Source organism: Anguilla rostrata, chromosome 3 (assembly GCF_018555375.3).
Source record: "Anguilla rostrata isolate EN2019 chromosome 3, ASM1855537v3, whole genome shotgun sequence".
In the NCBI taxonomy this organism is placed as follows: Eukaryota; Metazoa; Chordata; class Actinopteri; order Anguilliformes; family Anguillidae; genus Anguilla; species Anguilla rostrata.
The window spans coordinates 62,698,941-62,720,330 of record NC_057935.1 but is presented as its reverse complement, the minus strand read 5'-3'; the positions used below and the strand labels follow the sequence as shown (position 1 = coordinate 62,720,330).

General features: G+C 42.0%; 2 protein-coding genes across 8 annotated transcripts; both read right to left on the bottom strand.

Moving 5' to 3' along the window:
- Window positions 1–35: 35 nt before the first annotated feature.
- stard14 (START domain containing 14) lies at window positions 36–8,351 on the bottom strand. The gene is made up of 6 exons (XM_064329198.1): window positions 6,947–8,351; window positions 5,010–5,157; window positions 4,089–4,192; window positions 3,499–3,616; window positions 3,162–3,214; window positions 36–1,988 (listed from the first exon to the last, which is right to left on the bottom strand). The coding sequence occupies exons 1-6, from the start codon at window positions 7,133–7,135 to the stop codon at window positions 1,773–1,775; spliced, it is 828 nt and encodes a 275-aa protein (XP_064185268.1). The 5' UTR covers window positions 7,136–8,351; the 3' UTR covers window positions 36–1,772.
- A 142-nt stretch (window positions 8,352–8,493) lies between these two features.
- rab41 (RAB41, member RAS oncogene family) lies at window positions 8,494–21,270 on the bottom strand. 7 transcript variants are annotated; one of them, XR_010329166.1, is made up of 9 exons: window positions 20,920–21,264; window positions 19,347–19,405; window positions 18,432–18,485; window positions 17,859–17,964; window positions 16,192–16,303; window positions 14,414–14,507; window positions 13,877–13,970; window positions 11,975–12,041; window positions 10,773–10,900 (listed from the first exon to the last, which is right to left on the bottom strand). XR_010329166.1 is itself a non-coding variant. In XM_064329202.1 (8 exons), exons 1-8 carry the CDS (start codon window positions 20,993–20,995, stop codon window positions 10,836–10,838), a joined length of 633 nt encoding a protein of 210 aa, XP_064185272.1. In that variant the 5' UTR covers window positions 20,996–21,270; the 3' UTR covers window positions 8,494–10,835. The 7 variants fall into 7 exon arrangements, 6 of the variants coding, with proteins under 6 accessions (XP_064185272.1, XP_064185271.1, XP_064185270.1 ...); XM_064329202.1 differs by lacking the exons at window positions 14,414–14,507; window positions 17,859–17,964 and adding an exon at window positions 17,024–17,129 and having other exon boundaries at window positions 8,494–10,900; window positions 20,920–21,270; XM_064329201.1 differs by lacking the exon at window positions 14,414–14,507 and having other exon boundaries at window positions 8,494–10,900; window positions 20,920–21,266.
- Window positions 21,271–21,390: the final 120 nt, after the last annotated feature.

The window sequence follows — 21,390 nt, the reverse complement described above, 5'->3', positions numbered from 1 at the left end:
TACAAGTAGTCTACAGGAAGACAGAAAAACACAAGTTGTTTAATTTTTAATTTATTGAACATTCTAATAAATATAAAGTTATCAGATATGTCTCACAGTGAAAACAATTATGTCAAAATATACAGTAATTTGGATATTAAATTACATTTCTGCAGATTGCACATGCTACGCATCCATCCCTGATTGAGGCAAAAAATAACCTGAGAAAAACAGGCACTTATAAAAACCAAGTTACCTTTGCACTCAAGGCTGTCAAACTTGTTGCCCCACATTCATCTACGACAAGATGGAAGGTTAGCCTTTACAGCACCACGGGCGAAACCTAAAACCAAGGGACTTCACAGCGTTCTCAATAACTCCTGCAAGTTCTAGTCTGAACCTCATGACAATTGACCACATTAATGGGTTGTTTTCAAGAGCTTTCATATTACATTTTTCTTCAAATACTCTTCATAACAGTTGCCTTTTCGGCAAGTCAAACACTAAATCAGACGAATTATTTTAACAGAAATTCAATTTAAACACGAGAAGGCTCCACGAAAACTAACAACTTGACCCATTTGCGGAAGGCTGACGTCGAACTAAATTTGTGTTACTTGCTCCTAAAAAATAGTTTCAACTATCGGACTGTCAATCCTGTATCATTACTTAGCTGAAGCCATCCCAACATCTCGAATTTCACAGAAATCCCATGTTGTGCATGCAGTAACTACATCAGAAACCACTGTCAATGTTTTAAGTTTTAGAGTTAAAACAGGAAGTTGGATCAACATCATCAGGAAACCAGTGTGTGGAACTGTTGTGCGCTCTGGCTGCTCGGGCCACACCACTGATAGTGGTAACAGTATTGGTTGTACAGTAATGTTCTGAATAAGCACATTGTGTGCGTAGATAACAGCCACTTCACTACAAAAGAAGAATCAGTGCTAGAGCACACACTGTACACATTCTCAGTGTGTAAAATCTCAGTAAAACAGTTTAGTGTGATAAATACATCTCTAAAAACTGAGGGAAAAAAAGCAACAGTAATACTTCATTTAGCTTACATTACATTCTTCAACCACCCATTTGCACGTAGCATTTTTGTTAACGTCCAAAGAAAACAATACTCAATTCAATTTAAGTCAGACAGGCAATATTAAACACAGGTTAGAATTTTATGCAGATCAAAACATTTCCCCCCAAAGTAACGATATTAGATGAATAATCAAACCTGCTAATGTCTAAGGCCTCTTTTGATATTGTTCATAGTCTTACTTTCCTGTAAACTGTAAATCCCTTCACTGCATACAGCAATACTGTGTATCCCCAATGGACAAACAGAGGTCAAAGGCAATGACCTGTTTGGTCAAATGCAAAAACACTGAAAGGACAAGAATTTCAAGTCCTAAGAAGAGCAGGCCAAGCAGAGTTGCTCCACAGGGTACAATACCTGTAAACAATTCTAATTCTTTCGCACAACCGTGTGCTCTCTCAAACAGGGTATGTACAGACATTCTGAGCATTTGGGTTAAAAAACAGGGTTTAAAGAAAAAGACTAATGCCATTAACTGGAGAAGTTAACTCCACTGAAGAACAAAAGTGTTGAAAGGTGCGTGCAGGTAAACAGGCACACGTTGGGTGCTGGATACAGTGTCGGGTGTTGGGTGAAGGATTCTGAGAACCAGGACCTGAATCTGTGCAAGCGTGGGTGTGTCCATCCATGCGTCCGTCCTGTGATGCGGGGCCGGGGGTCGCGTACGCCCCCCCCTTCCCCCCCTCGCCCCTGCCGCTTAGCTGCTGTCCTCGGCGGTCTCGTTCGCCTGGATGTCCAGCAGCGAGCTCTCGTCTACGTTCTCCAGCGAATCGCCGCGCTGGATCACCAGGTCGGATGGGTTCATGTACGGCAGGGAGTTCTGCTCCGGGTACAGCCATGGCTTACAGTCCGGGCTGTTCTGCCGCTTCCACTCTGGGTAGGACTGTCCTGCCTGGTGCAAACACTTCATAACCTGCAGGGGGCGATAGTGAGGGGGCAGAGATGCTAAAACCGAACCTTCAACGCTCTGAGGTGAGGGGTTAGGTACCTCTTTGCATCACAACTGCAGCCACATGCCAAACCCATGAATATAACAATCTCCACATTGAGGCAAATTGAAGTAAAGTCAGTTTGTCTCTCTATTTCACGCCAAAAGAATCTGTCAACTTTGTTTGGCCTAACTGATCTGTTCCCAAAGATAGTTAATCCTGATTTTCTCATATTCCATTACTTTCCCTTTTCCCTGGTAGGAACTTAGTTTTTAATCTTAAGGCACGCTAAAAGGACTTGCCCACTAATATCCACCACCTCAAAATGTGGTTAGCTGTTGAAACATTTATCCAAAACCCACTACAGGCTGCAATACAGTTTAGTACAATATAAATACTGTATCTCAAAATGGCAAAATTACCAATGATTTTCAAACCAGGTTAGGCTATTTCTAATATGTAGTTCATTTAATTAAAAAATATAAACAAAATATTCTAAAAGGGAAATGCTTTATCCCAGTTTGTTGTGGACACATGACTACTTGATGGACCCCTGTGAATCCCCCTGACCCCAATTTAAAATTTAACAAACACCTGAGGGCATTTAGAAGGCTGTGACAAAGTCTTAAAACCTGCCATTGGTATTTAATGTCAGAGGCAAGCTTTTCAATCAACAAGGTCCTTGTTGTCTCGCACAAGAAAGAAACACCTTGTCCTACATACTTTTAGATCGTTTCCCGTTTCACAGACGGGAAACCGGCAGGACCTGTTCCCCAGCAATCCAGAGTTTCAGCTTCGGCTGAGACATTTCATTACATAAAAAAAAAAAATCAACTGAACCGGACCTTCCAGTGGGTTACCATGGTAACCATTGTCATTGCAGAGGCTTGAAACTCCTCTCACTCCAGGAGAGACTCACGGCATGTATCCCTTTCAGAGACCATTTTAAAAACGGCCTTACGCTCCAACTCGCGCACTCAAACTCTAAAGCGAACCGCATGCAAATGCATGTCCTAGATACAGATTTCAGCACAGATTTACTTTAAAAAATGTCTTTGTAAATTTTTATTTCAGTGTCATGGGCTAGCTCATTGTAAAACATCAGTTTACTGAGAGTCCATGCATGCCTTTGACATGCGCATCGGGAGCGTACTTACTCTGGGAGCCAAGATCTGAGAGGCTCTGTTTACGACCCATTTTGGAAGGGAACCTGGAGCAACAGACAAATGTGGGAAAAGGTTATGAACCAAGGGGAAAAACACTCTTGGTGTTCCTGGTTACGGATTTATAAAATGCATTTGTAGAATGAAAACAAAAACGTAATACTGCACAATTATCTTAAGTTTGGCTACTCATAAAGCACAAATGAACACTGCATTTAAACTCACATGAGGTTTGTGTGTGTGTACGTGAGGGGGAGAGAGAGAAGAAGCGATAGGAAAAGAGGGACCATTGTACACATGAGGAGGAGAGGGTCAGAAAAGGCAATCTCACCTTTGGGGTCGGCTTGTGACAGGTATGTGAAGATGCAGCTGTTGGGGCCGGTGGCCTTCACCATGTAGCCGGTCAATATGGAGATGGCTCGCACCATATCCTTACGAGGAGGGTAATTCTACAACAGCAAACACCTCGACTTCAGCAAGAGCACGCTTTTTTGTGATAAGTTACCTATACAAGCATATGCAGTCCATATGCCTGATCAGCTTAAGACCAGCTTAATTTTAATTCATACATAACTCAACTGTAATTCATACAATGTCCTTGACTGAACAGAGACACAGTGAAGAGTATGCCTCAAGTAGGGAAAGATTTTTTGGATATTTACACATTGGTTGTTTTATGCCGTTGGATATCAGGCTCATAGTCCACTCCTGGTTTCCTTTTAATCGGATATTTAGCCAATTTGTTAATTTACGTACTAGGTAAAGTTCTGAAACACAGTATAAACCAGCAAGACAAAAGCCGGAGTCAGAGAATCAATCTTGAAATGCCAGACGTTTGGTGGTGAAGTATGAGGAGACTGAGTGACGGGGGGAAGGGAGGAGGAAAGAAGAGCCACTCCGTGCGAAGGAGAACAGGCGTACCGGGTGTTTGACGGAGCAGTTCACGATCAGGTATTCGTCGCCGTTCACCTGCCACGAGCGTAACGTCACCACGTCTCTGTTCTTCAGCGGCTTCGGACAAATCCCTGAGAGCGAGGAAACAAAAAGAGCAAAATACAGGCACTGTTAGAGCAAACCCATGGAAAACCCATCTTCCAATAAACCCCCCTGCCCCTGCCCCCTACACACACACACACACACACACACACACGCACACGCACACCTTAAGCAAAGCCTCAGTAGAAACAGAAGAGCAAAAACAGAAGCTTGGTGTTGACAGTAAACACGTGTTCAGAACAGGCCCCCTCATGCCTTCCCTTCACTCCTAAGGGCAGCCTGAGGAAGACCTATCTGACAAGCCGGCGCCCATGCCGCTGGTGTCCCACATGACCTCGTCAGGGAGGTGAAAGACGGGGACTAGGGAAAGGGGCAGAGGTGTGTTGTGAGTGTCCTTCGTGTGCTTGAGTGTATGTACATGTGTGCATGTTGTGGGGAACAGTATGTAATTAGGGAAAAACCCTGAAAGATAAATAAGGCAGTAGTAAAGATGGTGTGGCAAATTGAAAGAAAATTAGAAAAGGTTTTTGTTTACTCGCCTTTCTGTTCCAAAAAAAAAACAACAACAAAAAACCCCCCCACAAAACTACACGATACATACGCAGTATGCCACTGCCCTGACACAGCTGTCACATCAGGGGCCTAGGCACTCGGTCATCACTGACCTGACCCGACGAACGCGACAAACGTATCGACAGCAGTGGTGGAACTGCCCTTTATGAGTTCAGTTGCATACAGAATCACTGTCATGCGCGCACACACAGCGCACCAGGCGAAGACCGGCGGCAGCCATTACGAACGAGGCAAAGCGATAAGAGCACAGTCATAGCGGGCGGCAGCGCTCACAGGAGTAGTAGCCCACGTCTGCGTTGGCGGAGACGCGTGCGATGTCAAAGCTCTCCAGCATCGTGGGATCCCAGCTCTTGCGGTACTGGCCGTCGTGTAGCACGTCGTACATGGCGGCCGCTGACACGTCGTTGATCGCCATCCTGCACTGAAAAAGCAAGACAAGAGATGAGTTACACCACCCGCCATTCGCCACCGGTCCTGAATAAAGGAGTGGGAGTAAGTGTTTTTACACTTCTCTACACCCACACTTCAACTGAAGCTCCCATTAGACTAAATGAAAAAGGGAAATGTTCCACAAACATTGTGAAATATTGAATTTATAACTTTAATCAATATTTTACTTTGTGCTACTCATACATTTTATGATATGCAAATTGTACATTTTGAAAAAAGAAAATGACCAAATGCCCAGCTGAAGACAGACAGACAGACAAACACACACACACACACACACACACATTGCTATACTTGTGAGGACTTCCCATTGACTACATTAATTCCGTAACCTCTAACCCTAACCCCAACCACTACATGCCTAACCTTAACCCTAACCTTAACCTAATTGTAACCCTAACCCTAACCCTAACCCTAAGTCCTAACCCTAAAACAGCCTCTTGAAAATGTGGGGACCAGCAAAAGGTCCCCACCTTGCGTAATTTTCCTCATCTTTCTATCCTGGGGACATTTGGTTCTCACAAAGATAGTAATACATGTCCACACACATACTCACACTCACACACACACGCACGCACGCGCACGCACACGCACAGGGAAGTGTCCAGGACCACACTGCTCCTCAGGGGAGTGACCTGGATTAGAAATCCTCACGTGGCAAGTCAAATATGAATTGTGAGGCATAATTCCATTTTGTGCCTGTTCTAGTAATGATCCTGTTTATAAAACAAATGGAAAAACGTCATGATAATCGAGACTTGGATAAGAACACCTGTCCGAGCCAGTGGGAGCCACATGCACATTACTGAAAGTAAATAGTATGTGTATGTGCAATTTACTGCCTTTCTTAGCGCCCCCACAATCAGAAAGCCTACATTCAACACGTAGTCAAGCGAATTTGTTGCCGGGCACACCAGTGTACACAAACTCTATCGGGACTAAAAGGCAAGTCCAACAAATCTTATTAAAGGTAACAACTGTGCCTGCGAGGCAAAGATGTGTGGTGGCCTCCAGAAACGTCTTGTTTGCAATGAAGGATATTTTAGGTATTTAGGCCACATAAGTCTGACAACCTGGCTTTAGAATAGGTGTTATTGGAGCACCGAGGTGCTCGCGGTTTAAAGTAGCCTAAGAAAGTATAGCCTACTTCAATTAACTTCCTTAGCTTACAACGTCTTTATGTCCCAAAAAGGTTGCACATTGTAATTAAAAAAAAAATCACATTTATTCTCATCATTATTCTACGTTCTAGGAAAGAAGCGTGTATCAACAAAAGCTACTACATTTGAGAGAAGCGCATCAGTGCGTCTGCGGGGAAAAACCACCGACACATTCACAAACTACCATGACAACTCATTATAAACTTGGATAGCTGTCCTCAAACGGGATGTCAGTAAGCTAGTTCACCTTAACTATTTGGCCTGTATCGGTCGCAGCTTCTCGTCCATAAATCCTCCCTTTAACTTTCTTTCATAGTTGGACATAATCATAGCTTCTGCTAAAGATTTTAAGAAGCTTTGCAAACGTTAGCCATGCAAAAACATACACAAGAACTTGCGGCTACCGCCGTTGAACTGAGAATGAAACTTACTATAAACTTCAAGTAAAACATAGCATATTGCACATAAAACTGTGTGGACCAATCGAAACATGTAGCCTACACAAACGTTAATTAGCCCAATCGAAGCTATTGCGAAGAGAGAGACAACTGTAAAAATCAACTAACATCACATGTAGGCTACTGTAACAGATTTAAATACCTTGATCTTGTGCACTTTCTGGATGTTGTTTTTCTCTCCTTTTGTCGATGTCAACGAGGGCATTTCAACCCATACCTCCATTCCGTTCTTCTCGTATTTGCTATACCAGCCCTCCGTCGACAAGCATTGTTTTCTGAAGTCAGAAAAATCTGCTTCGTGCGGTATCGTCATGGAACCCCGCCGCGACATGTCTGGAATTCTTTAGATAAAATTCCAAAGTTCCACAAATTAATTTTATATAGCTACTCCAAATTCAACGGAGAGTCAGCGTTGATGTCGTTTCTTACTATAAGTATCCAAGCGTAGTGCGGTTACGCGCCAGCTAGTCTATAGACGAGGAATAACTTTATTGAAACTAATAACGGCTTATCCCTCAAGGTTATCGGTCCCTTTGGCTCTGCGCTCCAGTTTGCACTGCGATGACAATGAACTAGTCCCGGTTATTATAGTCCCCACATTAACATATCAAGTTCGACTGGATTTTTGTCTCGGATTCCTCACCTACCGAACATACGTAGCTTGTTACAACTTGACGCCTTCTAGGGCACTACTTCCGGGAATTACAACAGGTGCGTCTACAAACAAATCTGACACAGATACAGATGTCATTTAGCGCCTACATCAAAAGCTTTCAGTGTCGAAAATGCTGTGTGTGTAGATAATGTTTGGTACAAACAATCGTAACTTCGTATTGTGTTGTTCTTCAACAACATGAATCTAAACGAAATTGATTTTAATAACTCATATGAGCGCTACATGTGCTCCGCAAGCGAGTAAAATCTACACATCATCTCCTAACAGTGTAGTGATTCTTCAAACGATTTTAAAATAGGCCGCTTAAATTTAGTGACAACACAGACTGTTTAAAATGTAAGGTTGTCACTGCATTTGCTGCAACGTTTTATGATTGAGCAATCCAGTGATGTCTGGTTTCTGTTCCACGGATGGGATAGCCGACATGTTTCACTTGATGAATAGCTACTTAACACTTTACACGCCCTTCATTATCAAACAACCCTCGCTGTAAAGGAAAAATCATTAACGCGTGTTGTAATGGATACTGATAGGTGGTCTAGATTGAGAAGTGGCCAATGTGCAATTCCCCCCTAACCATTATTAACTTATTGGTGACAATGTGTACTTGAGCAGAACATGAAACCCCACTAAGTCAATTACTTTTTATTATACACAAAGACATTTGTCAGTTTTTTGTATGAAATGTCAGCCATTCAGCATGAATCGAGAGCAAGACCTGTGTACATAGCAGTTTTCACTATGACTCAGAGCATAACAATCCAAGTGTTATTTTGTAATATTTGGTGACAACGCACCTTTTGTTCCATTGGCTAAGGCCATATATGGGTTATGTAACTTAAATAGATTCTTCCAGATATACAGGGAATCATTTACGAACGATTGAAATGATTTCACCAGGTGGATGAGTACATTGTGTAAAAAACTGATATTACGCAAACTTTTTGTCTACACAATCAGGATTTTTCAATGAAATGTTGTTTTGGCTATAAACACTAGTAAAGAAAAAGAAATTGTTAACATTCGGTGAAATATCTTTATTTCATGTGATACACTTCTGTTTCTTACTCATTTTTTAATTTTTATTATTTTTTTTTTTACAGCAGATAGTAATAGTACATTATTCACACAAACATTGCTAAAGACTAGTAGACAGCATGTTTCAAATGGACAGACACACTCCAGAATAGCACAGCTGAATATTCGATTTCAGTCAGTGACAAGTAATAAGAGATCTGTTTAGGCAAAGAGGGTTGTTTCATACAAGAGAATTAAATATTTATCTACATATTAATATGTTAAATGTTTAAACTTTTTCCCCGAACTATAGCAAGTATGTATGTGCGCTGGTGCAGGTGAGACGAGACAAGTGTGTTTGTTTCTTTCTGTGCACGTACGTGGATTACAAGGAAAAATGGCTAACTGAAGTAATGCATTCTTTGCTCACTACATTCGTTCTAACTCAGTTGATACTTTCTGATGCGACACTGACAACACAAACCAGCCCTGGGGGTCGGAGCACCCAGCATGATCGCACCAACATGGAAAATAAAAACAAAAAGGCCCAGCCCTCACTTTGAGGCACAGTAAAACAAAAGACATGCTAACAATTAAATAAAAAATAACTTACTCATCTCAAGTCTGCAATAATAATAATAATAACGGTTTTGGTTACACAATTCCATTTTCTCTTGCTAATTAAAAACTAGAAAATAAGAGATATGAAACCCACTTGCACGAGCAAAAGCAGCAGGTAGGTGCGTCTGTGTTTTTATACGGCAAGGGTGCTTACCAACAGCTAACAGTGTCATCAAAAAAAGACTGAACTGCCACTATCCGCTCAACAAATCTAAATCTCCGATTACTAAAGCAGATCGTCAAGCTGCGGACATCTTTGATATAGCGGAACGATACAGTGCACGGTGTGTGAGAGCAGGCAAGCATGGCTTTTTACAACGTCCTTTACCTAGTCCAGCAAATTGAGCGCGCAGCTCCACAATAGTGTCAAGAACCCTTTCTGTCAGTGCGCCAGGGGAGCTGGCTGAGGAGCACCAACCCATTTTCTCATTCTTGCGTTAGAAACGAGGTGGAAAATAAACAAAAATATATATACTTTTTCGTTTTGTTTTATACAAGCAGAGAAAGGGGTCAATGAACAGAACAGCTAGACTGAACAGGTTTTACATGAGTATAAATGCCACGGTCGTTTGTTCAAAGAACAATTTAAAAGAGGATCTGGGGTAAATTTCCCTTTTCTGGAAATACACATACACCTATTTCATCTACCAGTCAGTAGTACATTCTGTTTGGAGCATCCCCACATAACTTGGGTATAAAAATGGGCGTGGCTTACTGCTAGTAGTTTGCCGTCAAACTAACCCTTTCAGAGTTTAGCCCTCTTTGGCTGTTAATAGCCTGAGATAAAAAGTCACCAAATAAAACAAAAACAACAACAAAAAAACTATATATTTTTAAAAAAGTAATGGCTGAAAAAAGCATATAAGAATTGAATGGACAATGCTGATGGATGCAGTAATTCAGCCATAACCGACCCTCCTTGCTGAGGCTGTAGAAGGCAAAAATCCCCTTTTCTTCTAGTCAAGTTATTGTAATTTTTTGGTCCTTTTGAAGTATTAACTGTGTCACTAACGGATGACCCTGGCCTGGCCTTGTGTCGTCCAGTCTTATTTTGGGGGGGCGGGGGGGGAGTTCAATTGAAAATTTTGGGAATTAGAAACAGAAGCTCTGTTAAAAGGTCAGTGAAGACATCTCCCCTCTTCACTCTCCCAATAAAAATGAAAAGTAGCCAGACACCAAGCAATCGAGAACTTGTCTTATTCAAAATCGACGAAATGAAACCAAAGTCCAAATAAATGCAGATACACAGATGTCACTCATTTCAGAACAACAGAGGCCTTATGGGATATTCAATATTAGCCTGTGAATACAGGGCCAACCTCCAACATTATTGTACAACAATGACAAATGTGACAGCACTGATGTTGCTTCAAAAAAGTGCAAGAACTCAAGAGTGGTGGGAGAAGCTATCAGTCTGCAGTCCTATATATGTCATGCAGTTGAAATAGATATTTTGAACAAATTGGTATTTAACTTATTCTGTGGTTTAATGGGTTTCTCTCTTTTTTTTAAGCCTTAAAATGTTTTATTTTTTTTATTTATTTGTTTAAATACAGAGTAATAGCACATCCACACGGTTACTCCGAAAAGTCACTGAGCCAACGGGAATAGATTCTCCAGCCAATGGCACGCCGCCGTTGTTGGTGCAAATGGCCAATGAGAAACAAGCTATTGGGAGGCGCAAAAAGGGGGGGGGGGGGGACGGGGGACGTGGGCATTAGCATGAGCAACTGCTCTCAGTCACAGGCTGTTCTGGTGGCTTCTCCAGTTTGATGTCAATCACTGTGGGAGTGGTTAAGGAGGGTAGAAACACAGGTTTAACTCAGGCACAATGAAGTGTGAAAATGAGCCTCATTTAACTTGTTCTTGTGGTAGTCTCTGCTACTGAAACAAATTAACATTCTCTTGATTTGTCAGATACTCAACAGATTTTATAGGCACTTTTAAGTTGCTGTGGAATAAAGCACATACCAATTCCTTAAATGTAAATATAATGCATTAGTCCTACGTTTCAGTTTTGATTTTTAAATGTTATCCTACACTCTAATGTATATTGCTTATCCTAATAATGGGCTACCTAACCCTGCCCACGAACGCCAAGGAGATCTCAGATTACACAAAGTGGGTCCAGAGTGGTACAGGGCTTTAGAAAATATATAAGAACTCAGCAATATTAATATTTAATATGTCAAGCAAAATGTGTCATATACTTCCAAAGAAATGGCACATATTATTAAAAATATAAAGTCAGATTATCATCAGATATGTCTGTCACTGTTCAGTTTATAACGGTGAAAGTATGAGAGTGAAAAACAGGCAAAATAAGCTAAAGAAAAAGCAGCTCCTTTATGACCGACTGTGATGAGTTCTTACATTTAGCCTTAAGTGTGCTCTTATTCCTGGAAGTTCCTTGCAATTTAAAAAAATTACCATTATGCTATTTTGATGAAAACAGCCAAAAATATTTCATTCAGCAGCGGGAGAAAATGACAACCATGCTTCAGAAGAAACACAGTAAATCTTCAGCATGTTAAACACTTTAAATTTAAGGATATTGAAAGTATCTCCATGCCTGTCTGGCCTTTGGCAATGTAGAAAATAAGCGTATGAAAGAAAATAAAGAAACTCCACGCACCACGCACCGGCAGTGTTGTGTGGAATTTATTTTCTTTCAAACACTTAAAATTAAAAAATTTTTAACTTTAAATTAAAAAACTTTTTTTCCCATAATGCTTCACACTGTGGGGACCAGCCAAGCGTCGGTTTATACTCATATCACAAGCATATGCAAATCATGGGACCCGCCTGCTGTGCCCAGAGCCCCTCCCCGGGGCAGGGCCTCGGTCTGAAGGATACTGTCCTCTTTGCTCTTCTCAGGAGCGTTATCCATCCCAGGTAAGGCAGCGGCCACACGGCGGAACAGCTGAGGACGGATCAGAGAGCCAAGTTAGAACCGGAGAACACGCTAGGACCTGGGATCTGACTCTTACTGCCTCACTGGGTTCATTTCCCTTCTACAGCATCACGAGGCCTTGGGAGTACAGCTTCCTCTATTCAGCTGCTGTGCCCAACTGTTCGCAGGCCTTTTCTCTTCACGCGCCAGTATTACACGCGTGTGCAAAACAAAAGGCCCTATCATTTCAATGGCTGAGAATCCGTGAGTTAAAAATTATTTTAAAAGCCAGAACTGCTACAAAAAGAACCAGTTAACTGTGCACTTAAAATGTCAGCTGTTAACCATGCTCAGTTTTACAGTGCAGACAGATGTGAGACAAGATGTAGTTACCAAACTTACCAGATGTCGAAAACATAATTTGGAACTCCAAATGAACACAGATTAAAAAAATCTAACATAAGTACAATTTTCAAATGTAACATTTCACTTAACAATAAAACTGGACAGATTGCCAACAGGAAACAAATGGAAAGACAGGGGTGTAACCTCAATCTTTATATCCGCTGGCTGTAAATGTGGGTGTGTGCATTTCACATTTTGGGATTAGGAGTTACTGATATGCTCGTAAAATATGACATCACCAAGGAACTGGTTGCAACTGGCTAGCACATCCAGTTCACACCACTTCAGATCACAGCAGGACCTGCGACAAATAGGTTTTCTCACCAGACAAAAGAACACACCAAGTAATTTCCCCAAAAGGCCCAAAGGAATTTGGATGAATCTATGCAGGCTTTCCCTTGTTTTACAAGCAAGTTTAGTGTCTGGCTGCTAGGAGCTACTTGACTCAGACTGTAGCTTGCTACAAAGATGCCAGAGCACGGACCCACCCACACCCAAAGTTGCCTTTGGCTGGCTTGTCAGTTGGTCATAGAGGCAGATATATTGGTTGAAGGCCTCATTTGTTGACATACATCAAATAATACAAGCAAGTCAAAAATGCTTTTCATTTGTTAATAGGAATGACATTAGCAAAGCTATATTACATTATCATCATAACAGTTAAAATGTATGCATTTCACATTTATGGAACAGAATGTTGAATTTGCTGAACAGCCAATTTGACATGACCGGAATGACGAGCAATTTATCCTCTTCTCAACAGAGACTTCTATTTGACAGAAAGGAAATACCACAGGTTGTTGTAGAAGATGCCATTACTGAACACGTAGTCATCACTAGAGATGAATGTGAGCATGATGGAAGTTTCTAGAAGCACACCCACTTGGAGACCATCCAACAAACACGATAAGTATCATATAGGTAAGTGCTTCTCATTTTTAACAAAGAACACACACACACACACCTGCGGATGCTTGATAGAGCATCAAAATATTTCACAAAAAAATAAGTGTTCTTTGAGATGTCTTGACTAGTTATTTTTAGGGGAGTCAGATTTTATGAGAATAGTACAAAACACAGTAATATAAAATATTAAAATCTGGCCACCTTATAATTCTTATCACATTAAGTTAAAATTATAACAGAGTCCTTTTAAAATCTGAATGAACATAAAACACAAATAAAAACATACTTCAGCCATTGTGACAAATTTACTACAGGAAAGTGGCGACCATGCTAAACAGGACAGAAAGCACAATATGCATACAACATAAAAAAGCTGAATAAAATATTCAAGCCGGGGCAGAGAACTTGTGATACCAGAAGTGACGTCATGAGAGGTGAAGAGAGGACTACAGGAAGCCACATGGGGGAAGGACAGCAGAGAGAGAGAGAGAGAGAGAGAGGATGAGTGGATGGGAGCAGACTCAACTGGATCAGCCACTTCTCAGAGCCTCTACCTGTTTGACATTGTAGCCAGTCTTTGCGCTGGTTTCAATGAACATGACATTCAGCTCCTTAGCTCTCTGCTCGCCCTCTTCTGTGGTGATCTGTCTGCTCCGGGCACAGCACAGACGTGCAGACCGGCGGACAGACGGACAGACGAGAGGAATAAGTAATCCGGAGCAGGGAAGAGAAAAAGAGAGAAGGGAAAGAGAGAGGAATAAAGAGGAAGAGAAGCTCAGAACAGATTCCAAGGTCAGTAGAAAGCAACAAAGACAGGAGGTGTAGTAAATATTTGAAGCACTTCTTCAAGATGAGAAACAGATGGAATTTGTTGAAAAAAAAAAGATTTTAAAAAAGAATCCCACCACAATTATATCACTCCCAAGTCATTCACTCAATCTCCCCACATCCAAATCCTGCATCTAGTCTATCTGCAGTGCCGACTGATCCTTTTCAAATCACGCCATTTTTAGCGGGAAGGAAACTGACAGGAGAGCACAGATTGGTGCACACCCCTGCCCGCACGCCAGCGACTGGTTTGACCCACCCACCTGTTTGACGTTATATCCTGCCTTGGCACTGGTCTCTATGTACATCACATTGAGCTCCCGTGCTTTCCTCTCTGCAGCCTCAACAGATACCTGTCTACCATTCCCCAAAGGGGCGGAGGGGGCAGGAAGATACCGAAATCATAAGTGACATGGGGGGGGGGCAAACAAACTGTGGGGGAGAATGTAGAAAATTAAAGGCATGAACAATGCAATTAACTGCAAAATAAAATGGTGAAGAAAACTGGGATCAAACATAAAATTGCTTATAGCAAAAATAAAGAATGAGCTTTGAACAAAAACCAACTGTATACCAGGTTCTGAACATAATTGCATGCAATACGAAATTAAACTTGAAATGAAAATAAGATGGCATTAAAATAAGTTCAAAGGAAGAGGGGGAAGGGTCTTCCCAGCAGTCTCAAATCTGAAGGGACACGTCAACTCCCAGGAACAAAAAATATGACAGATAGGATAATACACAACTTCCTATGTACAGTACACTCATATTTTATTCACACCATTGATAAGGATGAACAAACAGCTATATAAGATAAAGCATACAAGTAAATAGACAACATAAATGTCCCCATGTGTAGTGAATGGATGGTTCAAGGGGCAAAGAGAAGTCCAAGGGGCACAGTTCAAGATCTCCAAAACAACCTGGCATCTTGGGGTTTCAATGTGCCCAAATCTACCATTCGGCAACACCTACATGGCAATGGCCTTTTTGGCAGAGTTGGAATTAGGTTGCTCTTTTGAAAGCAATTCACAGAATAAGACGTCTTGTATTCACCAAACTACATCCGAACAGCAATTGGAACTGTGTCTTGGACAAGCACATCAGTGTTATATTTGACATGACATCATCCAAAAAATGCCAGTAATGTTAAAATGCACCACATGCCTACAGTAATACATTGGGCTTGTTTTGCATCCACAGGCCCTGGCACCCTTGTAAAAATAGATGGAACCATGAATTCCACCATGTATCAAGACACTTTGTCCAAAAACCTTGTTCGATCTGATACACCTTAGCCACAGATGGACCTTTCAACATCACAAATATACATCTAAAGCAACTAAGAAATGGGTGACAGCACAAGATCAATGTCCTGAAGCGGCCATCTCATTCTCCAGACCTGAATTCAATTGAACATTTGTGGTTTGAACTCAAAAAAGCAATCTGTATACGTCAACCCAAGAATTACAAGGAACTAGAACAATTCTGCATGGAGGCATGGTTAATTTACCCCAACAGCCTCATACGACACCACAAAAGGCAACTATAGTTGTTCTTATAATGGTCAAGGGAGGAAGCATAAAGTACTATTAAACAGGGCTATGAAAATTTGGGCAATTCCACAGTAACTGACATTATAAATCCAGGATATGTGTACATAACAGAGACTGATATATGCTTTTATAACCATCAGGATGGTTATAAAAGCATATATCAGTTTTTATTACATAGCTGTATTGGACTTTACCATGCAAATACCCTGCAGCTGTAAGGCCGGTTCCCATCGACTTGCCCATTTGAGATTCTTTGTTTTTCTGGAAACACCTTAAATTTGTGAACCGTTGGTTTGAGGTTCATGCCAATGCATTATTATGAAAGAATAGAATTTTCTCTATATTTTGAGCATAATACCTATACCTATAGTGCTTGTACACTTTCATTTAGCTTTTTGTTCATCTTTATCAAGGATGTGAATAAAACGGAGCCAACTGTATATACAAATACATTACTCAAACCCACACAATACAGTCACCTGTACCTTTTATCAGCCAAGTCCGTTTTGTTCCCAACCAGCATAATGATGACATCACTTCCTCTTTCTGTTCTGACATCATCAATCCACTTTGAGGTTTGCTGGAATGAATTGAGGTCTGAGGGGAAGAAATTACATTTAAGTTTCCTTATCCATAACATTGTTCTCATCAAAATTTTTTCAGTATATTTCACATGAATGTCCTCAGTACTAGGGACATACAGAACAGGAGGTCCCATCCCTGGTCATGAAGATCCACGCAGTCTGCTAATTTTTGACCATTTCAAAAGCTAAAGAACCAGGTGAGGTAATTTAACTGTGTACTCCACAACTTTGATTGATGAATTAAGTACTGATGAACAACAAAATCCAACAGGCCCTTTAAGGCCAGGGTTGGTTACCCCTGATGTAGTGTGTAGCATCTACATCAAGTTGTAGCTACATCTACCACTTCATAGGGCCACTGGTCTTTGATAAAGCTGCAGCCAAGCTCTCGGAATCTGCTATGTCCAAAGAGGTTAGTAGAAACAGTGAAACAGAGGTGATAGGAGTAAACATGGTTAAAGAGATACTGAAAGGACAGAACAGTCCCCCACCCCCAGACTTGCAAAATACAGAATAAAAGCTAGGGCCCCTTAAACTGCACACGTTTTAAACTATCGAGATCAACAGGCTTACGCGTAATCCTGAAAAACCAGCCCCCCCTAACACGCTATCAAAAGCACCAATGTTTATTTTAAAAGCCCTGGTTGATCAGACCACCATTTACTGGCGTTCTTCCCCGGCTAACACGGCTCTTGACTGACGTCATGAGTGAGACTGGGAGGCCCCGACTCACTGGTGATGTCATAGACCACCACAGCAATGGTGGAGTCCCGGATGTAGCTGGGGATAAGACTGCGGAAACGCTCCTGTCCTGCGGTGTCCCACAGCTGCAGTCTGACCTGGGGAGGGGGGGTGAAGGGAGGGAGGAGGGGAAGAAGTGGAAGAGAACAAGGAAAAACAGCACAGACATAAAAGAGCTGAAGAGAAAGAGCAAGCTTTGCTAAGGATTACCCTCACGGATTACCCTCACGCCTCAATAAATGATCCTACTGAATTCTGAATGAGAACTTCATGAGTGGAGAAAGTAAGATCAGAGATTTGACATCAGAGATTCAGAGGCACCTGTCGCGGTGGTAGGACAGCAGAGGGGACGTGGTGCTCAGGGCACTGCCTTACAAGCTCTGGAACTGCTGGAACAGCAGCATTCCACGAGCGCAGATGCCCTCTGACGCAATGAACCAGTGACGCATGCCTCCCTCCACATTCCACCCCAGTGGCTCCAGGAGGCTCAATCGAGCCAAGATCATGAAGTGACGAAAAATGGAGGGTGTCACTCAAGACAGGCCCAGGTGGCACGACCTCAGGAACAAATAAATCTTAACATCCGTCCTGCGTCCGTGGCCACAACCTTTGGTGCCAGTCCCGTGAGGCGTTTTTTTTGTTTTTCCAGCCAGAACCCTCCCATCTTGAGTGACACTTGGCACACGGGGCCCGTTTCAGTGACGCCAAACACACCGAAAAAGCTGTCGAAGCGATCCGTCCCAGCAGCGACCCCCCTCTACCCCACTGCGTCCAGACAGCCTGAAGTGGGGCAGGCCAGTCGGGTGAGGGGGGGGGGCAGTACCTACTTGCTATATCATAGACCACCACAGCAGCAGCTGAATCGCGGATGTAGCTGGGAATGAGACTGCGAAAGCGCTCCTGCCCGGCAGTGTCCCAGAGCTGGAGGCGAATCTGCGTTCAACCACAAGATGCAAGGGAGGCACGTGGGGGGGGGGGGAGCAGGGGGGCAAGCAGCCATAGAAGGGAAGGAACACAGACACAAAAACCCAACTTAAAACAGAAAACCAAAAAAGAAAACAAACAAAAAAGAATGGAACCTTAAAAACTAACAGGATGGGAAAAACCATAAAAAATGATGACAGGACCCAAGGCACAAACAATGGAAAACTGACTGATGACTGTTACAAATCAATGAGGAAACCACAGTGAAAACAGAGGACCAACCACCAGTGTATTTTTTGGCCTGTGTAATCACAGGTTTTGAAAATGTTTTTTCTCAAAGCCGCTCGCAAGGGCTCACGTTTCTTGGGGAGGGGGATGTGAGCAACACCAAAGCTGTCATTCTGGTCACCAGCACATGTATACAGTACAATGGCAGCCTATTTAGTAAACAAAACCAATGTGCAGTGTGTACCTACCGTACGGTCCTCCAAATACATGGTCTTGGATAGGAAATCTATACCAATAGTTGCCTGTAAAACAGGAGTGAATGTACTGTCAGGATAGAGTACAAACTGGATGCTTGAAAGTAGCAGTTGAACAGGAATCAAGACAGCACAGCACATTACATAGCAGGCCAGTAACATTTTACTGAGTGATGGTTGCACAATGAGTTTTTAACAAGTGAAACGTTTTTTTCTTTGGGTGTAGCGCACCCTTATGTGACAGCAGGAAACAATGTGCTGCTAAAAAAAGAAACAGTCACTCTTATGATTAACTATTAATAACCCAATTATGGTGTGCTATTCTGTCTATGATTCAATAGGCCAACAAAAGAATGAATGACAAACAATGAATACAATGGATGCACGCAGATCATCACAATGCAGGCAGACGGGGCCGAGGCATAACTGCCAAAGTGACTCTCTAACTAGTGAGACTCTGTTCCACATATTCTCTGGCTACAGAAGTACTCAGACTAAATCGTAGTCCCCTTCCCTTGAAATCATCATAATGCAAAATAGGGACCTTGTAAAGTTACTGCAGCAGGAGAAAAAGCTGCACGCTCAGCAAGGCAATGAACAGACCTGGCATCCCAGCACAGGTGGTGCTTGAGTTCCACCACCTTCACTAGATCACAATAAGAAAGGTGCTATACAAGTTATAATGATCTGGTCTATGGTCAATCGGAGCTGCATATGATAGACTCAATTACAGTCACTGGCTGGAATGGATTTGAAACCCATGAATTTCTCTCAGTAGACATTTACCGCACTCACTAAACATTTATCAAAAAAAAAAAAAAAACACAACAGGAACAAATGCGTGACAGAAAAAAATAATACGTGCATTATAAATGGTTAATTTAAAGTGGGTGATGGAATGACAGTTACCTGATAGGTGTTATCAAAGCTATCATACATAAACCTGGTGATGAGCGAGGTCTTCCCCACTGCAAAGACAGATACAATATGTCGCATTATTGCGCGTACAAGATCAGACTTGAAACTTAAGACAGAACAGACAATTAAACATCTGTGTTAACGTCACTGAATTGAACAGAATGTGATAATTAAATAAATGCTCGTTGTGTGCCTCGACAAGGTTGCAAGACTTTCAAACTGGAAACTACTGACGGTTAACGCGTTAGCTAACCACGGCAGTCGTCGATTCATGTGTTTTAGTCTACAGATAACGTTACTACAGAGCGATTAAACTATTATCAAGCCAGAAAGCAGGCCCATAGTTTAGCTAGTAACAAAGTCGGTGGATGGTGATAAAGGAATTATTTGTTTTGAGAGATAATAGGTGGACCACTGAACTCCGCACAGTTCGTGGACACCGCGCTGAGTTGGCATAACGGATTGTGCCACGAGTCAAAACAGACATGTTCAGCTCTGCTAGCTAGCTAGTTGGCGTTAGCCTGTATAGCGTCGATCAGAGCTAAAATGGATATCTAATGATGGCTATTTACCGTCACGAAAGTAAGACATAAAACAAATATTTCAAACGTTTAAGAAACATATCATCGTTGTGGCACAAGAAACCAACATGCCTCGCTAGCGCAAATATTATAACAGGCCGCTGCAGATCATATAGCTAGATTACGGTTTCACAACCGGCAAGAAATATCTTGGCTGGCTTGCTCTTGTTAATCATCTAGCCTGCTAAACAGAGAACATTCCTCGAACATATGACGCTAGCCTTCATTGTTCCCAGTCTTATCGAGTGAACTTCTCCAGCTGAAGGACAACAGCTTACAACCTAACCTTAGCTAGCCGGATGACACATTTTAACGAGATAAGACAAGCGATCCTGTTCACTCAAAACACATCTAGTCGAGCGTTAAAATTCTACTAGCCAGATATCCAGCTATCTAGTAACGTTACAATATCTGACTGTCTAATGTATCTAGCATCATTAACTAGAAAACGTTAGTTACGTGAAGTGCTTACATTTCATGGACAAGATTTATTTTTTAAAAATCCATATTATTAAAGAAATTCACAAATAATCGAAGCTAGCTAACGAGCATGCTAGTTAGTTAACATTAGATTCCTTGCTGACTACTGTTGGATGTCACCGGAACTGGTCAAATGCATTTTACCTAGTCTAGCTGGCAAACAGCCCGTCTAGCAAATATTAGATAGAAGAATACTTAATATGTATTGCTAGCTGATTTACCCTTAAAATAGGTGTATGAACTCCAATTATTCTTCGCTAAACACTAGCTAGATAAACTCATTAGCGCTATCTTGCTACAGTCCCCACCCTAGTGTCTCCCTCTTGTCATTCACTGCTGTGGGCCCTGTGTCCCCGATATTATTTCGCATATCTTTCCGCTTAGGAAATCATCTTATGCGGCCTGATGCGATGCTTTCATCAGATATAGGTTCACGACAAACCATCGCGCGTAGGAAGCATCGAGTTTTCTCCAAATTTCACACCAATAATGCAGCCACTTACCGCTCTGCTCGCCCAGAAAAACAAGCTTGAATTTCCGCAGGGGGTTACCAAACTCTCCGCCGGTGGTGGTGGACATGGTTTTTAATTTTAGCTATACAGAGCTAGCAAGCTACTAGCTGTGTTTTCTCAGTACAGCCAGGGGTGCACTGTTGTAATGTAGCTATGCGAGTGTGTTTTGCAAGCCAGCGCCGCACAGCGACTCAAGAGGGCAGCGATGAAGAGACTATCGGAGAAGAACTGACTTAAGGCGGGGCTGGGCGCTATGTGGGTCTCAAACTGCAAGAACAACGGAGTACGGAGAAATAGGCAGGTGCGATAAGAAAGGATCTCTGGCCCGACGTGGCTTACGTCACTTAAAACACGTTACGTCATCTCTGTAAGAGCGGCTATGAAGTAACTTCTCAAACCAATTAGCCATTGAAAGAACAATTAAATCACATAAATTAGTCAGAAATTTTTATTATAATTGAT